The sequence below is a fragment of the Podarcis erhardii genome (assembly GCF_964252035.2).
Source record: "Podarcis erhardii genome assembly, chromosome: 2".
NCBI lineage: Eukaryota > Metazoa > Chordata > Lepidosauria > Squamata > Lacertidae > Podarcis > Podarcis erhardii.
In genome coordinates this window covers 37,306,112-37,327,192 of record NC_138498.1, presented here as the reverse complement: position 1 = coordinate 37,327,192, position 21,081 = coordinate 37,306,112, and the positions used below count along the sequence as shown (strand labels likewise).

The window sequence follows — 21,081 nt, the reverse complement described above, 5'->3', positions numbered from 1 at the left end:
GGGCGGGGCAAAAGGTAGTCACGCCCTCAACCCTAGTTCGCGCCTCTTCACTGCGGCAGGAAGGACATCATCGCCCCGCCTCACATCCTTAAACCGTCCAAGGCTCTCGTGCACGCTACGTGTGTACTACAGATTTCGCGCGCGCGCTCCCTAAAGATCAGTTTCCGCTCTCCCTTCGCCGCCATTTTGAATCCAATACTTCCTCTTTTTCGACAAGCGCTATTTGAACGCTTAAAAAGAAATAAACCCGCGCAACTTGTAATAAACAGAATCTTAAAGAACATGTTTTCATATTTGATTCATCAAATTTAAAAACATTGCATAGTCCTCAGGAACAGACATTTATGTATAATACGTGTGTTTGTGTAATCTCTTCCGGGGTTTCAAACCTAACGGCGCCTGAGCGTCCAAAACCCTGTAATAAAGTTTACAGTATCTCCCTTGACGGCCCAGTTGCGCCGCCAGCGCGTTTCCATGACTTTTTCGGTTGGGAAAACGAAAACGGATTTTTAATTCGAATCGGCCCAGCTCTGGGAGTAGGGGGGTGGTAGTCTCGCGGTTTGCTTCCGGGTCACAGGCGGCCATTTTGTGGCGCTTAAGTGCTCGGGGAAGGGCGGCACCTCGCTCATTTGCTCGTGGCTGCGCGGAGATGGTGGTGAGCGAATGAGGCCCTGTCCGCGCGCTTGAGACACGACCGCAGGTCCCGACACCTGCAGCCCCAACGGAAGAGGCCTTCGGCCGCTACTCCTCACTCCCAGCCCTCTCGTCACGCGCCTTCTTCTCCCCCCCCCCCGTCACCGCTCCGCTTCTCCGGCGTCACCCCTCCTCCCTTCCCTTCCCCCCTTTCCCCTCCCGCTGCTATGAGTTACGGGCGGCCGCCGCCGGACGTGGAAGGCATGACCTCGCTGAAGGTAGACAACCTGACTTACCGCACCTCCCCGGACACGCTGCGGCGCGTCTTCGAGAAGTACGGCCGCGTCGGGGACGTCTACATCCCCCGCGACCGCTACACCAAAGAGAGCCGCGGCTTCGCCTTCGTGCGCTTCCACGACAAGCGCGACGCGGAGGACGCCATGGACGCTATGGATGGGGCCGTGCTCGACGGGCGGGAACTGCGCGTCCAGATGGCCCGCTACGGGCGGCCGCCCGATTCCCACCACAGCCGCCGGGGGCCCCCTCCGCGCCGGTACGGCAGCGGAGGCTACGGACGTCGGAGCAGGAGGTGAGGTGGGGGGGGGGAGAGAAGGACCCGCGGCTGCTTCGGAGGCCAAGGCTGGGCGGGTGGAGGGGTGTATGGAAAGTGGGATTTTTGGCGTGTGAAGGTAAAGGGAGTGATTGTTGCGAGTCACTTGAGGGGGCAAACGAAAGGCCTGTGTTCTTTGCGGATCGCTTTGGCTCAGGTCGGCGGGAAAAGAGCTGGGCCACGTGATCCCCGAGGGCGAGGGATCGAATGGGCGGCGCGGAGTTTTCCCCTTTAGGCGTCATAAACGAGATCTGGCCGGGAAATAGCATTGTGAGTTTCTATCCGTTATTCAATCCGCCCTTTTTTCTCCCTTCTCAATCCTTCCTCTAACCCGCCCGCTCTCCGCAGTCCTAGAAGACGTCGTCGCAGCCGGTCCCGAAGCAGGAGCCGCTCCAGGTCCCGAAGCAGATCGCGCTACAGCCGCTCCAAGTCCAGATCCCGCACACGATCCCGGTCTCGTTCCACTTCCAAGTCCAGGTCTGCCAGGAGATCGAAGTCCAAGTCCTCTTCTGCCTCCAGATCTCGCTCCCGATCGAGGTCCAGGTCCAGATCAAGAAGCCCCCCGCCTGTTTCAAAGAGGGAATCGAAGTCGAGGTCCCGTTCTAAGAGCCCTCCTAAGTCTCCCGAAGAAGAAGGAGCTGTGTCATCTTAAGAATATGGTAACGTGTCTGGCGGCCTACTGTATTTGCATGCTGTATTATAGCACTCTAGTGGGTATTGGGTTCTTGAGACAGGATTCTAGCGTAAGTAAATCCTAATGGGGCATGTTCGTTTCTGAGGAGGGCATTTTAGCTTATGGCTAATAAAATAAAATGCAATTTTTTACAGAGACTATATTTGTGTTTTGTTGCAATTAATAGCTTGCTTTTTAATATCTATTGTTTGAGACGCAACCTATTTCTGAAATGACTATTTCTTACTGTTCTTACCCAACATCTGCATTTTCCCCTTTAAAGCTGCGGTCTCCTGTTTGCTTAAAGAATATTGGCCAGTATTGCAGATTTTAACTGATTTGGCTGATCCTCCAGGGACCAGTTTCTGTGGGCGTGTATTGGAGCAGGTTTGTCTTTAAATGTTAAAGATACACTATCCTGTTAATGACCAATCAGTCCTGTGTTTACAATGCTGAACGGCATCCAATATTTTTAAAAGTGGAAGGTGAATTGCAAGAGCTAATGGAAATCAGTTATCTAAAGTACGATTGTGGGCTTCTAAGGATATGTAGGGTGGGGAAAATGGATAGTGTGTCTTTAACCTCCCTCAAATTGTTTGGTCCTGTTTTTTCAACGGAAGTGGGCCTAGAATTGTTAAGTTACACAACTTTATAATGATTCTTCAAGGTTTTGAATAAGAACTAATGCCTAATGTGAATTGGGCTGGATTCAGGTTAAGGGTAGTTCGATCTTAAGATACTATGTAACATCAATAATGGAGATTCAACAGTATCAAAAAATTCTCATGCTGTCTACATTAGTATCCAGTATCATGGTGGGAGGTGGGCATTGCACATTTCTAAAACAGTGAGACAAGGCCAGTATTACTAGGACTCTGAGAGCATCCATAAAATATGGAGGACATACAAAGGGGTACCTTGCTGAACTATACCTTTTTCAAACCTAGATAACGTCAAAAACATGAGAAACCTACATAAAGGAAGCCTTGGAGGAAGTACGATCATTAGAATTGCCAGTCCATTGGAGAGATCCCGGCACAACCAACCAGCTGTTGAAAAGGTTATTTTGTAACACTTTGTCTAACTTTTACTTTACTTTTGAGCCTCAAATGGCAGACTTTACATTTATGTGCCATTTTGTTGCTATTATTCAAATTTCTTGTAATTTAGTGAAGTGAACGACTACAGATTTCATTATTGGCTTGGATATGTGAGGTAAAATTTTCATTTTTGTTCATGTAGTGCTGATTTTGCAAATAAAAGTGATAACTAACTTGCTTCCTCAAGTTTATTAAAGATCTATGCAGCTGTGATATGCTGAATAGCTTAATGCTGTCCACATGCTCAATTTTTGCCTTTAGTCTCAAATTCTGAAATTTTTAATTCAAATGCATTTGCAAATACTTCGTTGAAATAGTATCTACAAGTCAAACGTTAAACTTTACAGCTGACAATTATTTTGAACAATTTGTTTTTATCAGACAAAATTCTAATCTCTTCTCTTATGTATTTTTGTGCACTAGGCGCAGTTGTGTAGCAGTTGAGTAATGCTGGTTAGCTGTTAAGGTGGCGTGTTGCAGTGCAGAGTGCTTGGCTGTTTCCTGTTTTCTCCTGATTGCTCCTGTAACGATGCCTTGTCGTGCAGAAACAAATGGCTGTCCAGTTAATTATAATTGCCTGACAACTGCACTTCCAGTCACCCGGGCCTTGCATAAAAATAACGGAGCATACAGTGAGCACATCTAGCTGGTGGTAAACACACCTTATTTTTTTCCAGAATGGTAAATTAGACCATCTACATATGTGAACTTGGATATAAACAAATGTAATGTTAAAAGCATTTGATTCATTCCTCTGTAAGTTCTGATATGGAGTATCTCTTACAACATTCTATACTATAACCACTGTGTCTGTAGTTTAATAAAACACTTACTTGGTGTTCAGTTTTTTGAACTCTTATATCCTGACTCTGCTTTGTATGTTAAAATCTGTCGTCCTATTTCAGAACAGTAGCTAATGTGTATTAACCTTCATTTATATATAACAAATCACATTTGGAGTACTTTTCCTTTGAAATTTGTATGAATTGTTCCAGATTTGCAGGATAGGTGTCAATAATGTACCTCTACAGTACACACTATATAGTAGAGCACGCAGATGGGAATATTGCACATAAGTCATTGGAGGTGTTTTCTGGGTAGTGGATACATGAAGTAGGAAACTAACCTGACTAAGCAGAATATGCTATCTTAATGTGAGAATGGCTGCACTAAAACTTTTAATAAACATGCTGTGTACATTGACAGCTATGTTGGGGGCAACTGCTACTTCACTGCTTAATGTCGGGGGGAAAAAGACTAGGGGGATCCCTTGAAATGCAAGGAAAAGCACCAACTCATGGTGCCACATAACTCCATTTACTTGGCCCTCCAGATGTTTTGGGACTACAACTCGCATCATCCCTAGCTAACAGGACAAGTGGTCAGGGATGATGGGAATGGTAGTCCCAAAACATCTAGAGGGCCACGTTTGGCCATGCCTGTTTGAACAGCATCTATTGTAAACTGGCTGAATGTACAGCTTGCTAGTATATCCAACCCAAATGTGTTCGAGGTAAATAACTTTTATTTTAAAACACATCAAAGCAAACCTCTCTTTTAAACAGTAACAGGATCTGACTTGGTTGCTTTATTTGTTGTGAGGATCAGCATTTCAATAGTATGTCTCCCCGGAAGAGTAGAGCCTGCCAGTTGTTCCTTGTTGGCCTCAAAGGATTGCAAGGGCACACAGATGCTTTCCATTTCCCATTTGTGAAGCAGTCCTTCAATAGTCCAGTCAGCACTGAAAGAAACACCAGTCAGCACTTGAATCTTTATCATTCAATACCTAGGCTTGTGTAATCGCCAACGTATTTTAAAACTGGCTCCTCAGTAACACTTCAAGGTAACAAGTCACAGAACACCTTGTAAAAATACAAAAATGGTAATAAACTAATAGTGTGCACATTTTAGACCAGGGTCCATCAGTATGCCCTGTGAAAATGCTTGAAACAAAATACCAATACAAATACAGCATACCTTCTGATTTGATGTGTGGTCCAGAACTGAGCATGCGGATTTTTTTCCATTAGGTAGTGCACTGTACTTATAACATCTTCAAAGTCTGTGAAATAACGAAAGTATTTAATGCAATAATACTGTAAAGTGGTGGCATTTTACTTTTGTGCCTTTTTTACTTTGGTCTTTAAAAACCTAAGCTGCCATTTATTCCATGTTGGAGAAGGGATATAAATGTGTAGAAGTCTGTAAATTATTTGCACTGTATTTTGCTGTACAATGGCATAAATACTGTTAATCAGAAGTATAAGTTGTAGTAACATCTATTCTAAAAAGCCTCTTCATATAGGCTTTGTTCTTTTAGAGTGTGTGGGGCTTTCATCCAGTTTTGCACATAAGTTCTGTCTGTTTTTCAGATCTTGACCCAAGTTTCTACAGAATGGGTAGTGAATGAGACTGCCAACCGCATCCTTGGCCCATGGCTATGCTGGCTTGGGCTAATGGGAGTTGGGGAACCAAAGGTTCCACACCCTTGCAACTATATTATTTATCCAGCTGAATAAAAGTACAACCATTGTATCTGATTCCCATTTCAAAAGAAACTTCCCATGTGACAAGTGCAGAAGAATATTACTGTACACTGTTCACACACGGGGGGGGGGGGGGAGAGATCAGGTAGCTTTACATAGCCTTCACTGGTCTGGACTAATTTTTTGAAGAAAGCGCAGGTGGAATATTCTGCCTATCTGCCACATGCCAATAAAAGGCCACAGTGTATGTTCCCATACTGCCATGATAATGGTTATTTGCAGCTCCTAAGATTGTAAAAATTAAATGATTACAAACACATAAAAGAGTGAGGAAGGTGTGTTGCTGTCCTATTTGTGTCAGGTGCCCAGTCACTATTATAATTCATATTATAGTTCATCAAGCCATGGCTTGATGGTGGAGTAGACACTTCACAGACAGGTGTGCTGGGATTTGGCTTCATTAAAATACCTTGGGTAACGAGAAGAGTTTGAAAAGTTCACTACGTTATACAAATCCTCACAGAACTGAACCACAGGTTCTCCAGCCCTATAGACTAGTGGTTCTCAAACTTTGTTTTTACTTCTTTGCTAACAGTCTAGATGGACTTTCTTTTCTACAAGTTGCAAAATATTTTTGTAGCTACAGTTTTCATTTCTGACGTGCTTCCAGCTTGAAGGGATTTTTGTTGCTGTTCAATACCTGTATTTTTAAAACCATCACAGCATTATGAAAATAGTGGCCCCCAAGTCATGGCATTCTTAGCCTGCTTAAGAATCTGGCCCTCATCAAAACTACATCCAAAAAAAAGTGTAGGACCAAGTTTTTTTCACATAGACCTTTAGCAATAGAAAATGCTGACCAAGTTGAGTAATGGTCCAGAACAGCTTCATATTTTATTTTTTGTGGACATGTTGGCCAGTCTGCTCTTGTTGGAAGGAAGACTGGAATATACGAAAATGAATTCATTTACATATAATTGACCAATGATACTTAGTCTGATATATAAACGAAAAGCAAATATTTGCTACTTTGCTAGATTTCCATGAGTCAGTAATTTAAGAAAAACTCCCATTAACTTTCAAAGTTGCTCTATCCTAGTATACTCTTGCAGTGCCTCAAATCAATGATTTACCATTTCTGTCATTGCAGAGCTCCCACACTTGGTGTTTTGATGATAGTTTTAGGAATTTCAATATATTGGAGACCAAGTCAAAGTTCATGTCAAATACTTAATTCGCAAATATTCTAAGAATGACACCTGGACCTTTAAGCAGGAAGGAATATCCTTTTTTATTCCTTTTAATTTCCCCTCTCTCTCTCTCTCTCTATATATATATATATATAAAAATCAAGGGGAATAATACTTTCTTCACCAATTTGGATAACACATGGCAGACAGGAGTGGCCAAGGAGAGCTGAGGAACTACTCAGGTTTTTGTAGCCACCATTCACACCAATTTAATTTGGTATCAATTTCTATGCTTTGCTATCTTCACACGGATGCTCAGAACATGCACAGCAGTAGATAAAACTTTAGAGTTACCTTCTGGTTCGAAAAAAACGTCAGATGCCAAAATAATGTCCACTGGAGGTAAGGCCAATAGACTGGGTGATACATGACCCCAGGTGAGTCCTATGACATATACTCCTGAGAGGTTATTCATCTGGCAGCTTCTTCGACAGTTGTCCAAACACTGAGGGGATTCTGCGTTATCTGACAATATAATTTCTGCTCCGCATTTTGCTGCCACTATCCCAGGAAGACTCACACCTGCTCCAATCTAAACAGTAAAAACTTATTTTTAACACCAAATACATGTGTAACGAGTTCAGAACTTTAGTACAAGCGTGGGTATGTTTTTTCTTCATGATCATCGTTAACTGCTAAATGACACAAATGAAAACATACCAGCAGTTTACTCACTAGAAGCCTCTGTTTCATTGCACAATCCAATTTCTAAGGTCTTTTTCTACTTAGAACCATTCTAGAAAGCAGTAATTTAATCTTTGATTAAGTGTTTCCTTCAGAAATGAACTGTGTCAACAGTTGTGGTCTGGTCTATATTTGCTTGTTGCAGTTTTTTTAGCAGGAAAGCTTGAATGGGGAAGTAGGTATAATAGTTGCATGGTCTGCTACCCGATTGATATGGTCCATGTCCCAGAGATTTATGGAACTAGGGATTCCTGAATACTATAGAGGATTTTCCAGTGGATAGAGTTGATCCTGTCAAAGCCCTCTCTGTTGCAGAAAGCTAGATAACATCTGAAGGGTCACACCCATGTTTTAAAAACATAGTTTTACTTTATTTTAAAATTATAATTTCATACTATAAACCTATAATCCAAGGCGTTGCATTTCGATGTGTGTTTTCAGGGCCTACCCTATTCCTGTGACTAATCTGTTTTCACTTTTTAATTGTAACCCACACTGAGACCTGCTGGCAAAGGGCGGGTAAATTTTATAATGAAGATGATAATAAAATGATTACGATGATTTACCTCCAAAATTCTCTTGCCGCAGACTAGTCTTCTATGAAACCACACATATTGGGCCAGAACCACTGCACAGGGCCAAACGTACATGCCATATTGGGGATCAAGGACCTGAAAAAAGGACATCTTGCTGTGAAACATCGTTGATCCAGAAACATGATACAAGTGCATTTTAAGTTTTCATCAGTTTTCCTTTTTGTAATGGGATTTTTCATGAGAAACCACATACTGACAGAGAGCTGCAGTTGCAATTGTGTAATACGTCAAGGGGGAATCATGTTTGTTTTGCAGAAGACAATTGTTTTTTCCTGCTGGGTGTCCATAAAAGGAGTTGCTGTCATTGATCAGCTAAACAGTGCCAGTGAAATTCAGTGAAGCAAAATGATGGTTGCTGGTTGCCAGCATAACCAATATAACCACATATGTAACACAACAACTGAGACCGTTAACTTTTATTTAGATGGCCAAGCAACACTACCATGCTACCATGTGTAATGACTCCAGGATTTATTAGAGTCTATGTAATCTAAAGTGCTAGCAGCAGCATTGAACATTTGCACATTTTAAAGAATGTCAGTGTTGCCACTATTATTCCACCAGTAACGTGAACTCTTGTAACTTTATCATAGTTATAGTCAGTGCTTTTTTTTCTAAAAAATTGTTTAGGGACACTCTCATTTTGACCCAAGAAAATCACCATTTTATAGTTTAAATCGGAGGAAATAAATACAGTACAGTAAATAGACAAAAGCACAAAGATTCACAAAATATTTAGGGGTATGCGTCCCCCCAGAAAGAAAGCACTGGTTATAGCCAATGTCAAAAAAAGAAAAGATGTGTTATGGAAGCATTTGTCAACCATACGTTGTATTTGCTAAATTAACACATATAGATAAGAAGTCAAATTACCTATAAAGCACTTGTGCATAAAGGACAAATACACAAACACACATACTCTTCCTACTACAGTATTTTTAAAAACATAAATGCAAACTGCTGAAGTTTTGACCCAGTCTGGCACATCACTGAGGCATGAACCATACATTAAACATGTGCAAATGGTCGAGACAGTGCAGATATGCTGTGATTTTTTAGTTGTGAGAGAGTAGAAGTGGCAAAGATCTGCAGAGCAAATAGAAGCTTGAGATACAAAAGAGATGGAAAAAAATTCCTGAATTCATTGATTTGTCCTACAAAATGATCACCTGTACCTTACTCCAGTGATTCACAAATAATGGAACAAATTGTGCCAATGGATCACAGGAGCATTATGGAAGAGCCATCAGATTTCCAGCTGCTGGTGAATGCTAAGGGAAAAAATCAGCATAATGGACTAACAGTGCAGTCTTGTACATCTCTACTCAGAAGAATAATCCATTTAGTTCAATGGGATTTATGCCCATGTAAGTGGGCACAAGGGACGCGGGTGGCGCTGTGGGTAAAACCTCAGCGACTAGGACTTGCCGATCGTGAGGTCGGTGGTTCGAATCCCCGCGGCGGGGTGCGCTCCCGTTGCTCGGTCCCAGCGCCTGCCAACCTAGCAGTTCGAAAGCACCCCCAGGTGCAAGTAGATAAATAGGGACCGCTTACTAGCGGGAAGGTAAACGGTGTTTCCGTGTGCTGCGCTGGCTCGCCAGATGCAGCTTGTCACGCTGGCCACGTGACCCGGAAGTGTCTTCGGACAGCCTCTTAAGCGAGATGGGCGCGCAACCCCAGAGTCGGACACGACTGGCCCGTACGGGCAGGGGTACCTTTACCTTTACCTTTAAGTGGGCACAAGATTGCAACCTAAGTGGTTTCCACTTTCAGATCAATACTTGAAATTTAAATAGTCCTGAACTAAGATGAAATGTTGTCATTGTTACCTCGTCAACAGATTTGAAAAAAAGCATTACTTTTCTTTTGCAACAGAAAACCTTTGCAGGGTGGGACTAAAATAACAAGGCTACCTTTTCATCTTCACAATTCGTTTTATTTTAAAACGAAGCTTATCCCAAAATAATATTTTTAAAATCCTATAAAATTGCTCTTAGTTTTCTCCTAGGAGTTAACATCTAAACAACTTAGGTGATTTTGCCTATCAAAATAAATTAAGCGGCTTTCATGAAAATGTCTCTAAGTGGCAAGCAACACCAAATGATTCGTGTGCAATTTACTAGTAAATGCAGACCCATTTGATACATATATTTCTATATATGTATCCCCTGTCCCATATTTCTTCTGCTTTAAATTGCGCAGTTCCAAATTCTGCTTCCTGCAAATACGCATTTAAAAAATGATAATGGATCAGCACCTCAGGAATAAGCACCACTAGCTGATCTCTTTCTTCTTCCTCCTCCTCCTGATGCTCTCCTGCAAACCTGTACTCCCTCACACTGAATTTGCATTCCGGCTCGCACATGGGAACCCCTTTCCCCGCAAGAAAGAAAGCTCCCGGTACATAGACAGACAACCATGCAGTGCTTCCTGAGCTTTGGCTGTATCTTACTCGCTTTCGACTGATGTCTAAGTGGACCATTCGCAGTCAAGAACGTTAAAGGCGTCTTCCGGCCAAGCACCCTATCGCAGCCAGTTACGAGGAGGGTGGGATTAGGAAAAGCAGCAGGCGGGTTGATGGAGTTTGTGCTGCAGCAGAGGTCTCTCGCCTTTTAATTTTTGTTTTACTCAGTCTTCATGGTTCGGCAGGATGTGCTTCTCAGGCGTTCCCCTGGAGTACCCCTGTTGGTTCAATGAATGCATTACTACTCCAGAGTTAATAAAATAAAATAAAAATCTAATGAGGTGAACTGCGGGGACAGAACACCTGAACCAACACACAGCGAAGAGCAGCTGACTGATAATGGCCAGGAGCTTTCGTGGATCAGAGCCCACTTAGATGCATGGAAGTTTTTAGTTCTTGGTTCTTTCTAAAGAACTTCTGTGGGACCTACTTCCATCCGATGCACGATATCAGGCACCTGTGATCACACCCACGTTGCGACGCGGTCCTCATCCCTGCGCAGAGTCCGGCAATGTCTATGGGTTGTTAGCAAATAAGGAATGCCACATGTTGTTTCCAAGAAATATAAAGCACCTTCCACTGACGGAGCATATCCAGCATGCTTTGTCCATAAATTGCTGCAATCGTTTGCACACTTGCTGGGACTGAGCCACTGACTTTAAGTATGATTCAACATGCATTGTTTAACCATCTCCTCGAGCGATGGTTGCAGCCTTTAGTGCGTCTCTTTCTTTCCTGGAAGGGGTAACTGTCGTGTAGCAAAAACGAAGGGTGGGATTCAACGAAGTTCTACTCAGAGTACACCTATTGAAATTAACTTGAAATTAAATTGTTCTTGCATTTCAGTGGGTCTACCCTGAGTTGAATACCACCCAAAGGGTTGTGTGTGTCCCCTTATGAACACATGCATTGGGGCAAAAGCTTTCGTGACTTCAAGGCTGCTTCACGGTGCATCTGAGGAATCTCGAGTCCACGAAACCTTATGCGTTAGGATTAGGTTTTCATGGTGCCACATGCCTGTGTGGTTGTTTCTCTTCTTTCAGCCTCTCCTCTCTTACAATCCAGACTGACATAGGGAATGGGCTTTCTGACCCACGCCAGCCAGCCACATCTTATGCACCATTCCTCCCTAAACGGCAGTGCAGTTCCCGCTTTTTGTGGTTGTTTTTTTTTAAATAATAAAAATAACAACAACGGCAAGAGCCTGCCACAACTTTTGCACATTTCACTGCGGCGACGCAGCCCCTTGAAAGGTGGGCGATTGATTTCTCAAGATGGCGGCGGAGGCGGCGCCGCTTCCTCCGCCTCCTCCAATCCTTCCCTCTCGGCGCCCTCTTTCCGCTGCCAGAGTCATCCAATCGGCGCTGCCTGCGCGAGGGAGGGCCGAGAAGCGCCGGCCAATGGGAAGGAGCGATGCCTGGAGCGAGGCTGAGAAGGCTGAGGAGGCAGCGGCGTTTGGCGGCGGAGCGAGGAGGCGCGGGCGTGAGGTTTCTGGAAGCTGCGGGGCGCTGCTCCTTCGGGCGGGGTGTCTCCGCGGCGGATCCGTAGCCTGAAGAGACGGCGGCCGAAGGAGGAGGAGGAGACGGCGGCGGCGAAGGCGCCGGCAGCGGGAGCATGAACCACAAGAGCAAGAAGCGCATCCGCGAGGCGAAGCGGAGCGCCCGGCCGGAGCTCAAGGACTCCCTCGACTGGACCCGGCACAACTACTGCGAGAGCTTCCCGCTTAGCCCCGCAGCCTGCAAGGTGAAGCGGGCGCGGGGAGGTGAAAAGGGGCAGGAAAATGGCGGGGCGGGGAGGGGGAGGAGGGCTGTGCGGCGCAGGGAGTCGGGGAGAGGCTCAAGGCCGGATCCTGCGTGAAACCGGGCAAGGTTAGGCAGGTGCCAGTCCTTCCTAGGGGCAAAGGGGCTTAACCCACAGCAGCCACCCCGTGAACGCGTGCCCGTTTTCCTTCTGATTCATCATAAAACCACATAGGGAGTGTATATGTATACAGGTATGGGGAAAGCAGAAGTCTTGTGATCCCTTGAAGACTAAGGTGTATTGTGGTGTGAACTTTCCTGGACTGGAACCCGCGATCACCAGAGGCTACTTGTATGCACTTGCATGCTTCACTTAACTCTGTGCTGCAAGCTGATAGATGTCAGCTCAGAAGCAAGCTACTGTACGTTGTTCAGTGGGGTCTACTTTCACGTAAATGGGGATAAGGCTTTAGTCTCGTCAGTGCAACTGTTGCTGCAGATTTGAGGTTTTTCCCACTGGCATTTTAAAAAAAGTACTTTGCAAGAGCATAAGTAGCTGCTCTTTCCATATTTTCTTCCATTTTTGTCCTGCTTTCTCCTACCATGGAACCTAAGGTGGCATATAAGTGGTTGCCAGGCGGTGTCAGACTGAACACCTCCATAGCTTCAGCTATGTGCCTTCAAAGCACACCCTGGGAGCAGAAAGCGGTTTGGCACTGTCTTGCCATCCATGGTTCTTTATTTTATATGGTACAATGACCCAGAGAGAGTGAGTTTATGAGTGTATGCTGTGAAAAGTGGTACAACACTTGTTGCTGGAGATCTGGGAAATAAATCGGTTGTTAACTTAAGAACATCCGTATTCTCAAGAAATTGTATAAATCTTGTCTCAATAGTCTTGGAGGGGAAGTGACACAAAGTAGAACTTGTTATATACAGCATTCTAAATTCGTCAGGTCCCAAGAGCAGTTGTGACCAAGTGAAGATGCCCAGGTGCCAGGATGGCACCTGACATCTCTGCCATCTGGAGGTGGAAGCCTGGGGATCCTTGGATCTTGACTGTCTTCATACACTAGCAACACATCCAGTTGAATTTTTTCCATTATATTTTATCTGCGCAATTAGAATGAATTTTAAGAATCAAAAAGTCTTACTGAAAAATAGAACTTTTGAGTTGTCTGGCACAGAAATGGCATCTAGACATTCTGTTTGGATGACTGTAATCCTGGTTTACGAAGACATTTGCCTCCTAGTGTATATATCTGAGTTTCTAACACTGAATAAGGAAACAATTTTCAAAGGCTCATGGTGACAAGTTTCCTTATGTAACATAGAATCCTGTGTCATCTTTACAGTGGGTAGTTATCGAGGAAACATGAATCTAATGCTTCTTGTCTCGTTCTGTTTTTTGTATCTGTAACTCTATTCTCGGAGTGGAAAGCAACCTTTTAAAATTCAAATCATAAGCACACCAAAAATAGTCTGTTTCCAAGAATATTATGGACCATAAAATTACTCTTAATGTGCAATCCTCCGCACATTGAACTTGGTGGGGCTTCTGAGCAACTCTCCATATTATCAGGCTTCATATGTTGCAGTTGTTTACAGATCTGACTGTTTGACATAACTTGGTTATCTTGAAACTTTGGAATCTTTATGGTGTGACATAAATGTAGGAGGGGAATCTGTTGATGTGTTACTTGTACAAAGTAATATCTTATCTTAATGCATAGCAATTTAGGCATGAAGAGGAATGGAAATTTCCATTCAAGTACTTCACTATTTGTACAGAGAACTTTTAGCTGTAGCAAGAATCTTGGGTGCCTTTGGAATAAGTTGCAATGTTTTCTCTATCCCTCTGATTTCACTCATTGCTTCATGGTGATGATTCAGGTATACTTTTGAACAATTGGGATATTGTTAGTGCTGTGCCTCATTTTAATGAGGAATAAGAACAGAATCATTTAGAACTGCATGTTTTCAGTGTAGAACAAAATTTATGTGTTTTGAAGCTTCCCTATCTAAAGGGGGATCTGTAATTGTCAGTTTTATTGCTATATTTTAAATTCCTTTGTACACTGAGGCTGCCCTCCGGTATTTGTTTATCTGAGAGTAAGTCCTGCTGAAATCAACGGGGCTTCCATTTGACTCGACATATATATGGTTGCACTGTTAAAGTGTTATAGAAATTATATTAAAATAATTATTGCCATACACAATGTTTTTCCTTGAGGGTGCCAGTTAAGGACTAGAACCTCTTGTATTTAATTAAGCATATCAGATTATCTGGCCATTTAAAAACATATTTTTAAAAGTGTGGATCACATAGTGCTATTATTCAGATGCATTCAGAATAAAATCTACTGCCTGTTGGTTGCCTGGATGAGTCTATGTCCTTGTAGAACTAAGGAAGATTTTTTGGGTGGTGGGATTTTAAAGACTGCTTAATGTGTATTTCTTATTGACTGGTTGATTCAGTATAAGGCTTGCTCTGCACTTGTTCTGTGGAACTTAACATGGTCACTATTATTCTGCAGTATTAAATGTGCATTATCCTGCATTGAGAACACTTTATCCATCTTTCAGGACAATGTGGAAAGAGCAGACGCACTCCATTTGTCAGTGGAAGAATTTATTGAACGTTTTGAGAAGCCTTACAAGCCGGTTGTCCTCTTAAATGCTCAGGCAGGATGGCCAGCTCAAGAGAAATGGACCCTGGAGCGTTTGAAACGCAAATACAGGAACCAGAAATTCAAGTGTGGAGAGGACAATGATGGGTACTCTGTCAAGATGAAAATGAAATATTACATTGAATACATGGAGACCACGCGAGATGACAGTCCCCTCTATATATTCGACAGCAGCTATGGAGAGCACCCAAAGCGTAGAAAACTCTTGGAGGATTACAGGGTGCCCAAGTTTTTCACAGATGACCTGTTCAAGTATGCAGGCGAGAAGAGAAGGCCACCTTACAGGTATAAACTGGTTATTTGATGCCTCGGGATAGAAACAGCAAAGGGCAGTGATTTTTAAACTGATGCACAGTCCATCAGGGGTCCAACATTTTCCATTTTCCCTGCATATACAGCATAGGTGCGCCAGAGTTGTTTTTATTTCAGAACTTTCACTAAAAGTTAACAAAAAACATAATAGGGAAGCGCTAATGAGAAATGGAGAGACATAAAAGACCCATATTTTACGGAAATGACCTTGTACTTCCTATGCCAACGCCAGATGTTCCTCCTCACTCCTACTGTCACCCTTTTGGTGTATCATTTACACAGTTTTGGCTTACATTCTTTGCAGTGCATTTTCCTATGCTTATATATACTTTTCATAGCTACATCTCAGGGTAATCAGGTTCCTTACTTTTTTGGGGGGTGGGGTTTCCACAGTTTCACACTCGTACCATGTTAACATATTTCAGTAACAAAATTATGGTACAGATCATTGGTTCCCAAACATGCCCCCCACAGAACTGCTAGGTGCTACATGATTTCCAAGTGATTTTTTGTTGCTTCTTTTATTTCGTTTACTGTATTTTGTTATATTACAATTTGCATTACATAGAATTTCAAATTGCAATACAATGTGAAAAATAAAATTAAAATGCCCCAGTCTCTTACACTGCATTTTTCAAAAGGTATTCTAACTTCTGTTCTTCATTTGGGTAAAATTGCTTTCTGTCTTGCCTTCTGTAGGCTTTTTTTGACTATTTACTATTATTATTTATTAGATTTGTACACTGCCCTTTATCCATAGATCTCGGGCAGTTCACATTATGCTGGCATAATCATAGATTTTAATTTATTTTTTATATGCCACCAACCTTTTAATTGCCTTTGTAACATTTCTATGGAGACGTCTCCCCAGATTCTGGGATAACTCAGCCAGATGGGGTGAAGAAGGGTTCGTCTTGGATGGGAGGCGGAATAATGCAATTTCTAGTTAAATGAATATCAGGCTGGGAAAGGCCTCTGGAGAGCTTGGAGAAAGCTGCTGGTTAACCTAGGCAATACTGAACTAATGGTCTGACTTGTATAGAGCAGCGTAATATTTATCGTTCTTTCATCTCTTTGCTTTCATCTCTCCTCAAATACAAACAAAAGATAAAGCAAACTTATCTAAGACTGCTTTGGAAATGGAAAGAAAACACTTGCTTTTGAGAAACACGTTAAGGAAAATAGCGGAGTTGTTTGTAACCCTGCTGGGTTTTTCCCTCTGTGCAGATGGTTTGTGATGGGTCCACCTCGATCAGGTACAGGCATCCACATTGACCCTTTGGGAACCAGTGCCTGGAATTCCTTAGTCCAAGGATACAAACGCTGGTGCCTCTTCCCTACCAGCACTCCCAGAGAGTTGATCAAAGTGACTCGTGAGGAAGGAGGGAACCAACAAGATGAAGCCATCACTTGGTTCAGAGTAATATATCCAAGGACTCAGCTTCCCACTTGGCCTTCTGAGTTCAAACCCTTGGAAATTGTGCAAAAACCAGGAGAGACTGTCTTTGTACCAGGTAAGGGCTTTTATTTAGTTTTGTGCTGAAGTGAAGTTATACTTCTGGTGCAGTATCCAAGCCTGGACAGATGCGAAACAAAGTGTCGTAAGAGTTCTTCATAGATTCTGTTATGTTAGGCTGTGTGTGTTGAACAAGAAGGATGCATAGCAAATGTGATGGGAGGTAATCCTGAAATAATGTATACTTTAGCAAGGCAACCGAGATGGAGATGTGCTAAACCTTTGAAGATTAGGAAGTGGGAGGAAGCCCCTTTCAGTTCCAAGCAGATTAACTGGCACAATAGGCAAGATAATTTGTCAGCTTTGAGACTTCCACGGTGAAATGGAAGCAGAAAACGAAAGTGGACTCCACTTGATCTTGCTTCTTAAAATTACTTTTGCGCTGCATCTCTTGTCACATCTGTACAAACCTGCATCTCTCCAGAAAAGGTATATGAAGCTTGGACCCTCATTTCAATTTTTTCCTTAGGGAAACAATCTCTCTCCTTCTGTCTCCAATTTTTAATTTCAGAAACTCAAGTACATGGGTATTATGGTCTCTGGCAGGTTGGGGCTGACCCAGTAGCAAATACTGGTTCTGTGATCTGTGGACCAGATCAGGTTTTTGGCTTTTAAATGCACCCTTCTAGGACGTGAGCCAGATGTCACATAATAACCAGACTGGAGTAGGCCTCTGTCTCTTGTGTTTGGAGGATTTTTGGTCAGGTGACAATTGTCTTTGTAGAACTGTTGATTCCGTATCAGAAATATATCACAGTCTTCAGTTAACATGAGTTGCCTTGTCAGTTTCCTTTATAAACTGTTTTTGTCTTAGGTGCTTATAACTTTCATAAGAAATGTGTAAATGTAATCAATTGATCATGTCTTTAATTGTAGCTTCATATGTGAGGGAAATTAACATTCTTGTCATAAAAAGTCAGCTTAAAAATAGATCTCTGGTATTTGATACAGAGTTTCTGTGCAACATAGATTACATATTAAGTATGGCACTAACAGTGGAGGAAACAGAATTCCATTCTTCTGTGACTCCTTTGTTCTTTTAAAACCATACTGAAGCAAAACAAAACAGTTTTGTTTAAATACAATAGTTTTATTTAGTTGAAACAATAAGATCCCAAATAAAAACCAAGCTATTGTGCTTCCATTTCATTTATCATTTAAAGTTCGTTGCGTCTTCTGTCTTACTTGATATATTGATTGGATGCTGTGGCTAACAGCCCAGCCTTCCACAGATTTATTTGGAAGCAAGTCTCACCATGTTTGGTAGGACTTCCAAGCAAGTGAACACTCTAAATCCTATTGAACCCAGTGAGCCGTACTTCCAGGTAAATCTGCAAGGGACTGGACTGCATCGCATGTTCTCTCTGTGGAGAACGTATAGAGTAGGTCCAGATCAGCCCTGACCATCAGCCATGCTGGCAGGGGCTGATGAGATTTGTAGTGTAATAAATTTGGAGGACACCAAGTTGGGGAAGGCTGTCCTAGAAGGATGGCTCATCAGGTGAACAGTCCCAGAGTATAAGGAAACCCTTTTATTTATCCACTGTTTGCTAAGCAGTCCCTTTTCCTCTTCTTATGTAGTGTCATGCTCTGCCGCTCTGAATTTTCTTCATCGATGTCAGTCAGGGGTTGATTTGGGGACAAAAATACTCATTTTCATTCCCATATATGGGTTTGCTTTATTTATAAATTTATACCCTGCCTTTCCTCCCAAAGTAGGTTGTTTTTTCCTTTTTCAGTTTGTTTATAATGCAGTAGGATACTGTTTTTCATCATTGTTTTTATGGTTGTACGCCTTTGGTCTACATACTACTCTGTCCTCCATGTCAGGAAGGAAGATTTTGACATTGTTCAGTTTCACTTATCTCAGCTTGTCCTGTTGTAAAGACCAGGGATTGTAGCTTGTAACAAAGTTGGTTGTCGGTTTTAAAACAAGCCAGCTTCAAACCCTGGTTTCTGAAACTCTCTTTTTAAGCTAGTCAGGGTTTTAAGAACATTTTCCTGTTCCAGTGAAAGTAAAATGAAATGCTGCTGAAGTCGCCCTCTTGACTGTGGGGACGATGGGTTATGTCAGTCTGAGCCACACAACTCATGCACATCATGCTGAACACTGCATGCTTTATCACAATGTGTGAAGATGACCACTGACTAGGAACTGGGGTTCTCTATAAAAGCAGGAAAAGTCTCAACTTGTTTTTGTTGCCTGCTAAAGCCTGGCCTGAAGTGATTTAGAAAAGACCCCATCCCTTGCACATTACAGAGTACTTGGGGAGTAGCTTTTGCAGAGGGCCTTGCCGACCTCTCACTGCTTTTTAGAAAGGTGAAAAATTTCTCCCCTTTCCTCACACTTTTAAGGCAGAGGTGACTGCCACTTTTGACCAAATTTGTAAACCTTTGTGTTTATCCCAAGACATTATTGGAATGAGTATTGTACGGGAGACATGGGTTTCAAAGACGCTTCTTATACACCTCTGTTTCCAAACATGCTTTTCCCTATTTTCAAGCCTACATTTAAAAATAGCTTCCTTCGGTTGGTTGTTTATAACCTTATGTGGTGTTGCATTTGTAGGTGGCTGGTGGCATGTAGTTCTCAATCTTGACACAACTATTGCTGTCACTCAGAACTTTGCCAGCTGTACAAATTTCCCTGTGGTGTGGCACAAGACAGTAAGGGGAAGACCAAAATTATCAAGAAAATGGTACAGGTGAGAGATGTGATCATTACTTCTGTGGTTTCCCAGATGCTGGCAGTACAAGCTAAATGTTGCTTCCTGCGTACGCCTGGAATGATGCTTGACAGAATATCTGAAAGACAGAAGTGATGAAGGTGTACTTGTTTTTGCATTTTGGAAAAAGATTGTGGCTTTCTAATAGCAACATCTTGCATGTGGTCCAGAAGGAGAATTAGGCTTCTGGATTTCAAGATTCAATAAGGTGACTCAACTGTGTTTTAAAACATATAGTTTAAGACAGGGAATGCATTTGAACACTTTGTTTAAACTTACAATTACCAGCTATCAAATAAAAATGCTATTTCAGTAGTTGAAATGTATTATCATGGTGAAAAAGGATGTTTTTGAGCATCAGTTAAAGTTATTCTAGAAACAGATGCATTCTCACTCTGTTGTGAGTACTCATTTCTCAGATTACCTATGTGAGTAGTCTGATCTGGCTTCCCATTGAACTGATCAAAAGGAAAGGCCCATCTAGTCCAACGACCTGTTTCTCATTTTCGCCTTTCAGATTCCTTTTGAGACGCTTACAAGCAGGACATATGGGCAATAGCCCTCTCCTGTTGTTTCCAGCAACTGGCATTTTTGGTGGCAAGCTCAAAGTTGCAATGGTTACATTATGGGAACAGGCCTGCTTGAACTGTTGAGTGAATTTAGATCACATTTAAGCAACATATTGGGAATTGAGAACATCTGTATCCCATTTCTTATTTTACCTAGATACTGTACATGAGAACCCCAGTCAATATTGTTAAATTACTTTTAATAAACACTCCAAGTTGCATGTAAACACAGACTCCAGAATTGTAGCTGATGCATTTGGCTAGTGAAATAGTCTGCTGTGTCATATGGGCTGAAGATGCAAAATGTACAATAATGTTGCCATCTGCATGTATATCCATTAGTTTGTTTGCCAACAAATATTTCTTGAAAATTTGTCTTCAAGGGTCCTAAAACAGGAACATCCTGAGCTGGCTGCACTAGCAGATTCTGTTGACTTACAGGAATCAACAGGCATTGCTTCTGATAGTTCTAGTGATTCGTCCAGCTCTTCAAGTTCCAGTTCTTCAGACTCTGATTCAGAGGTAAGTTACTACATCAGACATGCCACATGTTGTAAGTCACGGGTGGGGTTGTATGACAACAGTTCTAGAGTGGGGGATGTTGACTTTCAGGTGGTGTGCTTTAGCAAAAATGATTGCATCACTAGTTCTGGTCCCATATATAAATGGTTTCTATATTCCCCAACCACTGCAGATGATCTAAAAGGTTTTGATGGTCAGTAATATCAACAAGTGAATCTTCAGCAAAAGGTGGCAGTGTGGGGTGCTCCTGTTCAGGGTCAACCATCATGTTTTTCATTTCCCCCCTCTATTCAAGCAACATTCTGTGGGGAGTGAGCACACTCGGTCACCATTAAGCTATGCTTGTTTTTTCTTCTTCTAATTCTTCTTCTAATTTTGTACATGTGATATGCCACTGTAAGATCTAGGGAGCTGAAAAAGTCAGTCTCCAGGCACAGTCCACCAAGGAATACTGAAGTGGCTTAATTTCCAAATCTTGGGCCAAAGCCCAACGGATATGGGTCCACCTCCA

The 21,081-nt window shown here is 42.5% G+C and overlaps 3 protein-coding genes across 18 annotated transcripts in view; 2 read left to right on the top strand and 1 right to left on the bottom strand.

Annotated features, from left to right (window-relative positions):
* Positions 1-589: 589 nt before the first annotated feature.
* SRSF2 (serine and arginine rich splicing factor 2) lies at positions 590-3,869 on the top strand. Of its 8 annotated transcripts, none has more exons than XR_014153630.1 (4): positions 590-1,222; positions 1,592-1,902; positions 2,864-2,976; positions 3,440-3,869. XR_014153630.1 is itself a non-coding variant. In XM_081850931.1 (3 exons), the coding sequence occupies exons 1-2, from the start codon at positions 861-863 to the stop codon at positions 1,893-1,895; spliced, it is 666 nt and encodes a 221-aa protein (XP_081707057.1). In that variant the 5' UTR covers positions 590-860; the 3' UTR covers positions 1,896-1,902; positions 2,864-3,869. The 8 variants fall into 8 exon arrangements, 3 of the variants coding, with proteins under 3 accessions (XP_081707057.1, XP_081707056.1, XP_081707055.1); XR_014153631.1 differs by adding an exon at positions 2,200-2,303 and having other exon boundaries at positions 2,864-3,869; XR_014153632.1 differs by having other exon boundaries at positions 1,592-2,303.
* A 652-nt stretch (positions 3,870-4,521) lies between these two features.
* Positions 4,522-11,644, bottom strand: METTL23 (methyltransferase 23, arginine). Of its 3 annotated transcripts, none has more exons than XM_081850920.1 (5): positions 10,927-11,644; positions 8,003-8,107; positions 7,047-7,284; positions 4,994-5,078; positions 4,522-4,757 (listed from the first exon to the last, which is right to left on the bottom strand). In XM_081850920.1, the coding sequence occupies exons 1-5, from the start codon at positions 10,930-10,932 to the stop codon at positions 4,574-4,576; spliced, it is 618 nt and encodes a 205-aa protein (XP_081707046.1). In that variant the 5' UTR covers positions 10,933-11,644; the 3' UTR covers positions 4,522-4,573. The 3 variants fall into 3 exon arrangements, with proteins under 3 accessions (XP_081707046.1, XP_081707045.1, XP_081707044.1); XM_081850919.1 differs by lacking the exon at positions 10,927-11,644 and adding an exon at positions 10,485-10,652; XM_081850918.1 differs by lacking the exon at positions 10,927-11,644 and adding an exon at positions 10,290-10,478.
* Positions 11,645-11,913: 269 nt separating this feature from the next.
* The window catches only part of JMJD6 (jumonji domain containing 6, arginine demethylase and lysine hydroxylase), a 93,477-nt gene continuing 84,309 nt past the window's right edge, over positions 11,914-21,081 (top strand). For 5 of the 7 annotated variants that reach the window (XR_014153601.1, XR_014153602.1, XR_014153603.1 and 2 more), the window contains exons 1-5: positions 11,914-12,239; positions 14,822-15,210; positions 16,465-16,751; positions 19,323-19,458; positions 20,432-20,570. Coding sequence is in view for 4 of the 7 variants with exons in the window: in XM_081850801.1 (XP_081706927.1) it covers positions 12,111-12,239; positions 14,822-15,210; positions 16,465-16,751; positions 19,323-19,458; positions 20,432-20,570 (1,080 nt within the window). In the remaining 3 variants the exon portion in view is untranslated. The remainder of the gene's footprint in view (positions 12,240-14,821; positions 15,211-16,464; positions 16,752-19,322; positions 19,459-20,431; positions 20,571-21,081) is intronic. The other 2 variants (XM_081850804.1, XM_081850802.1) reach the window with 2 other exon arrangements.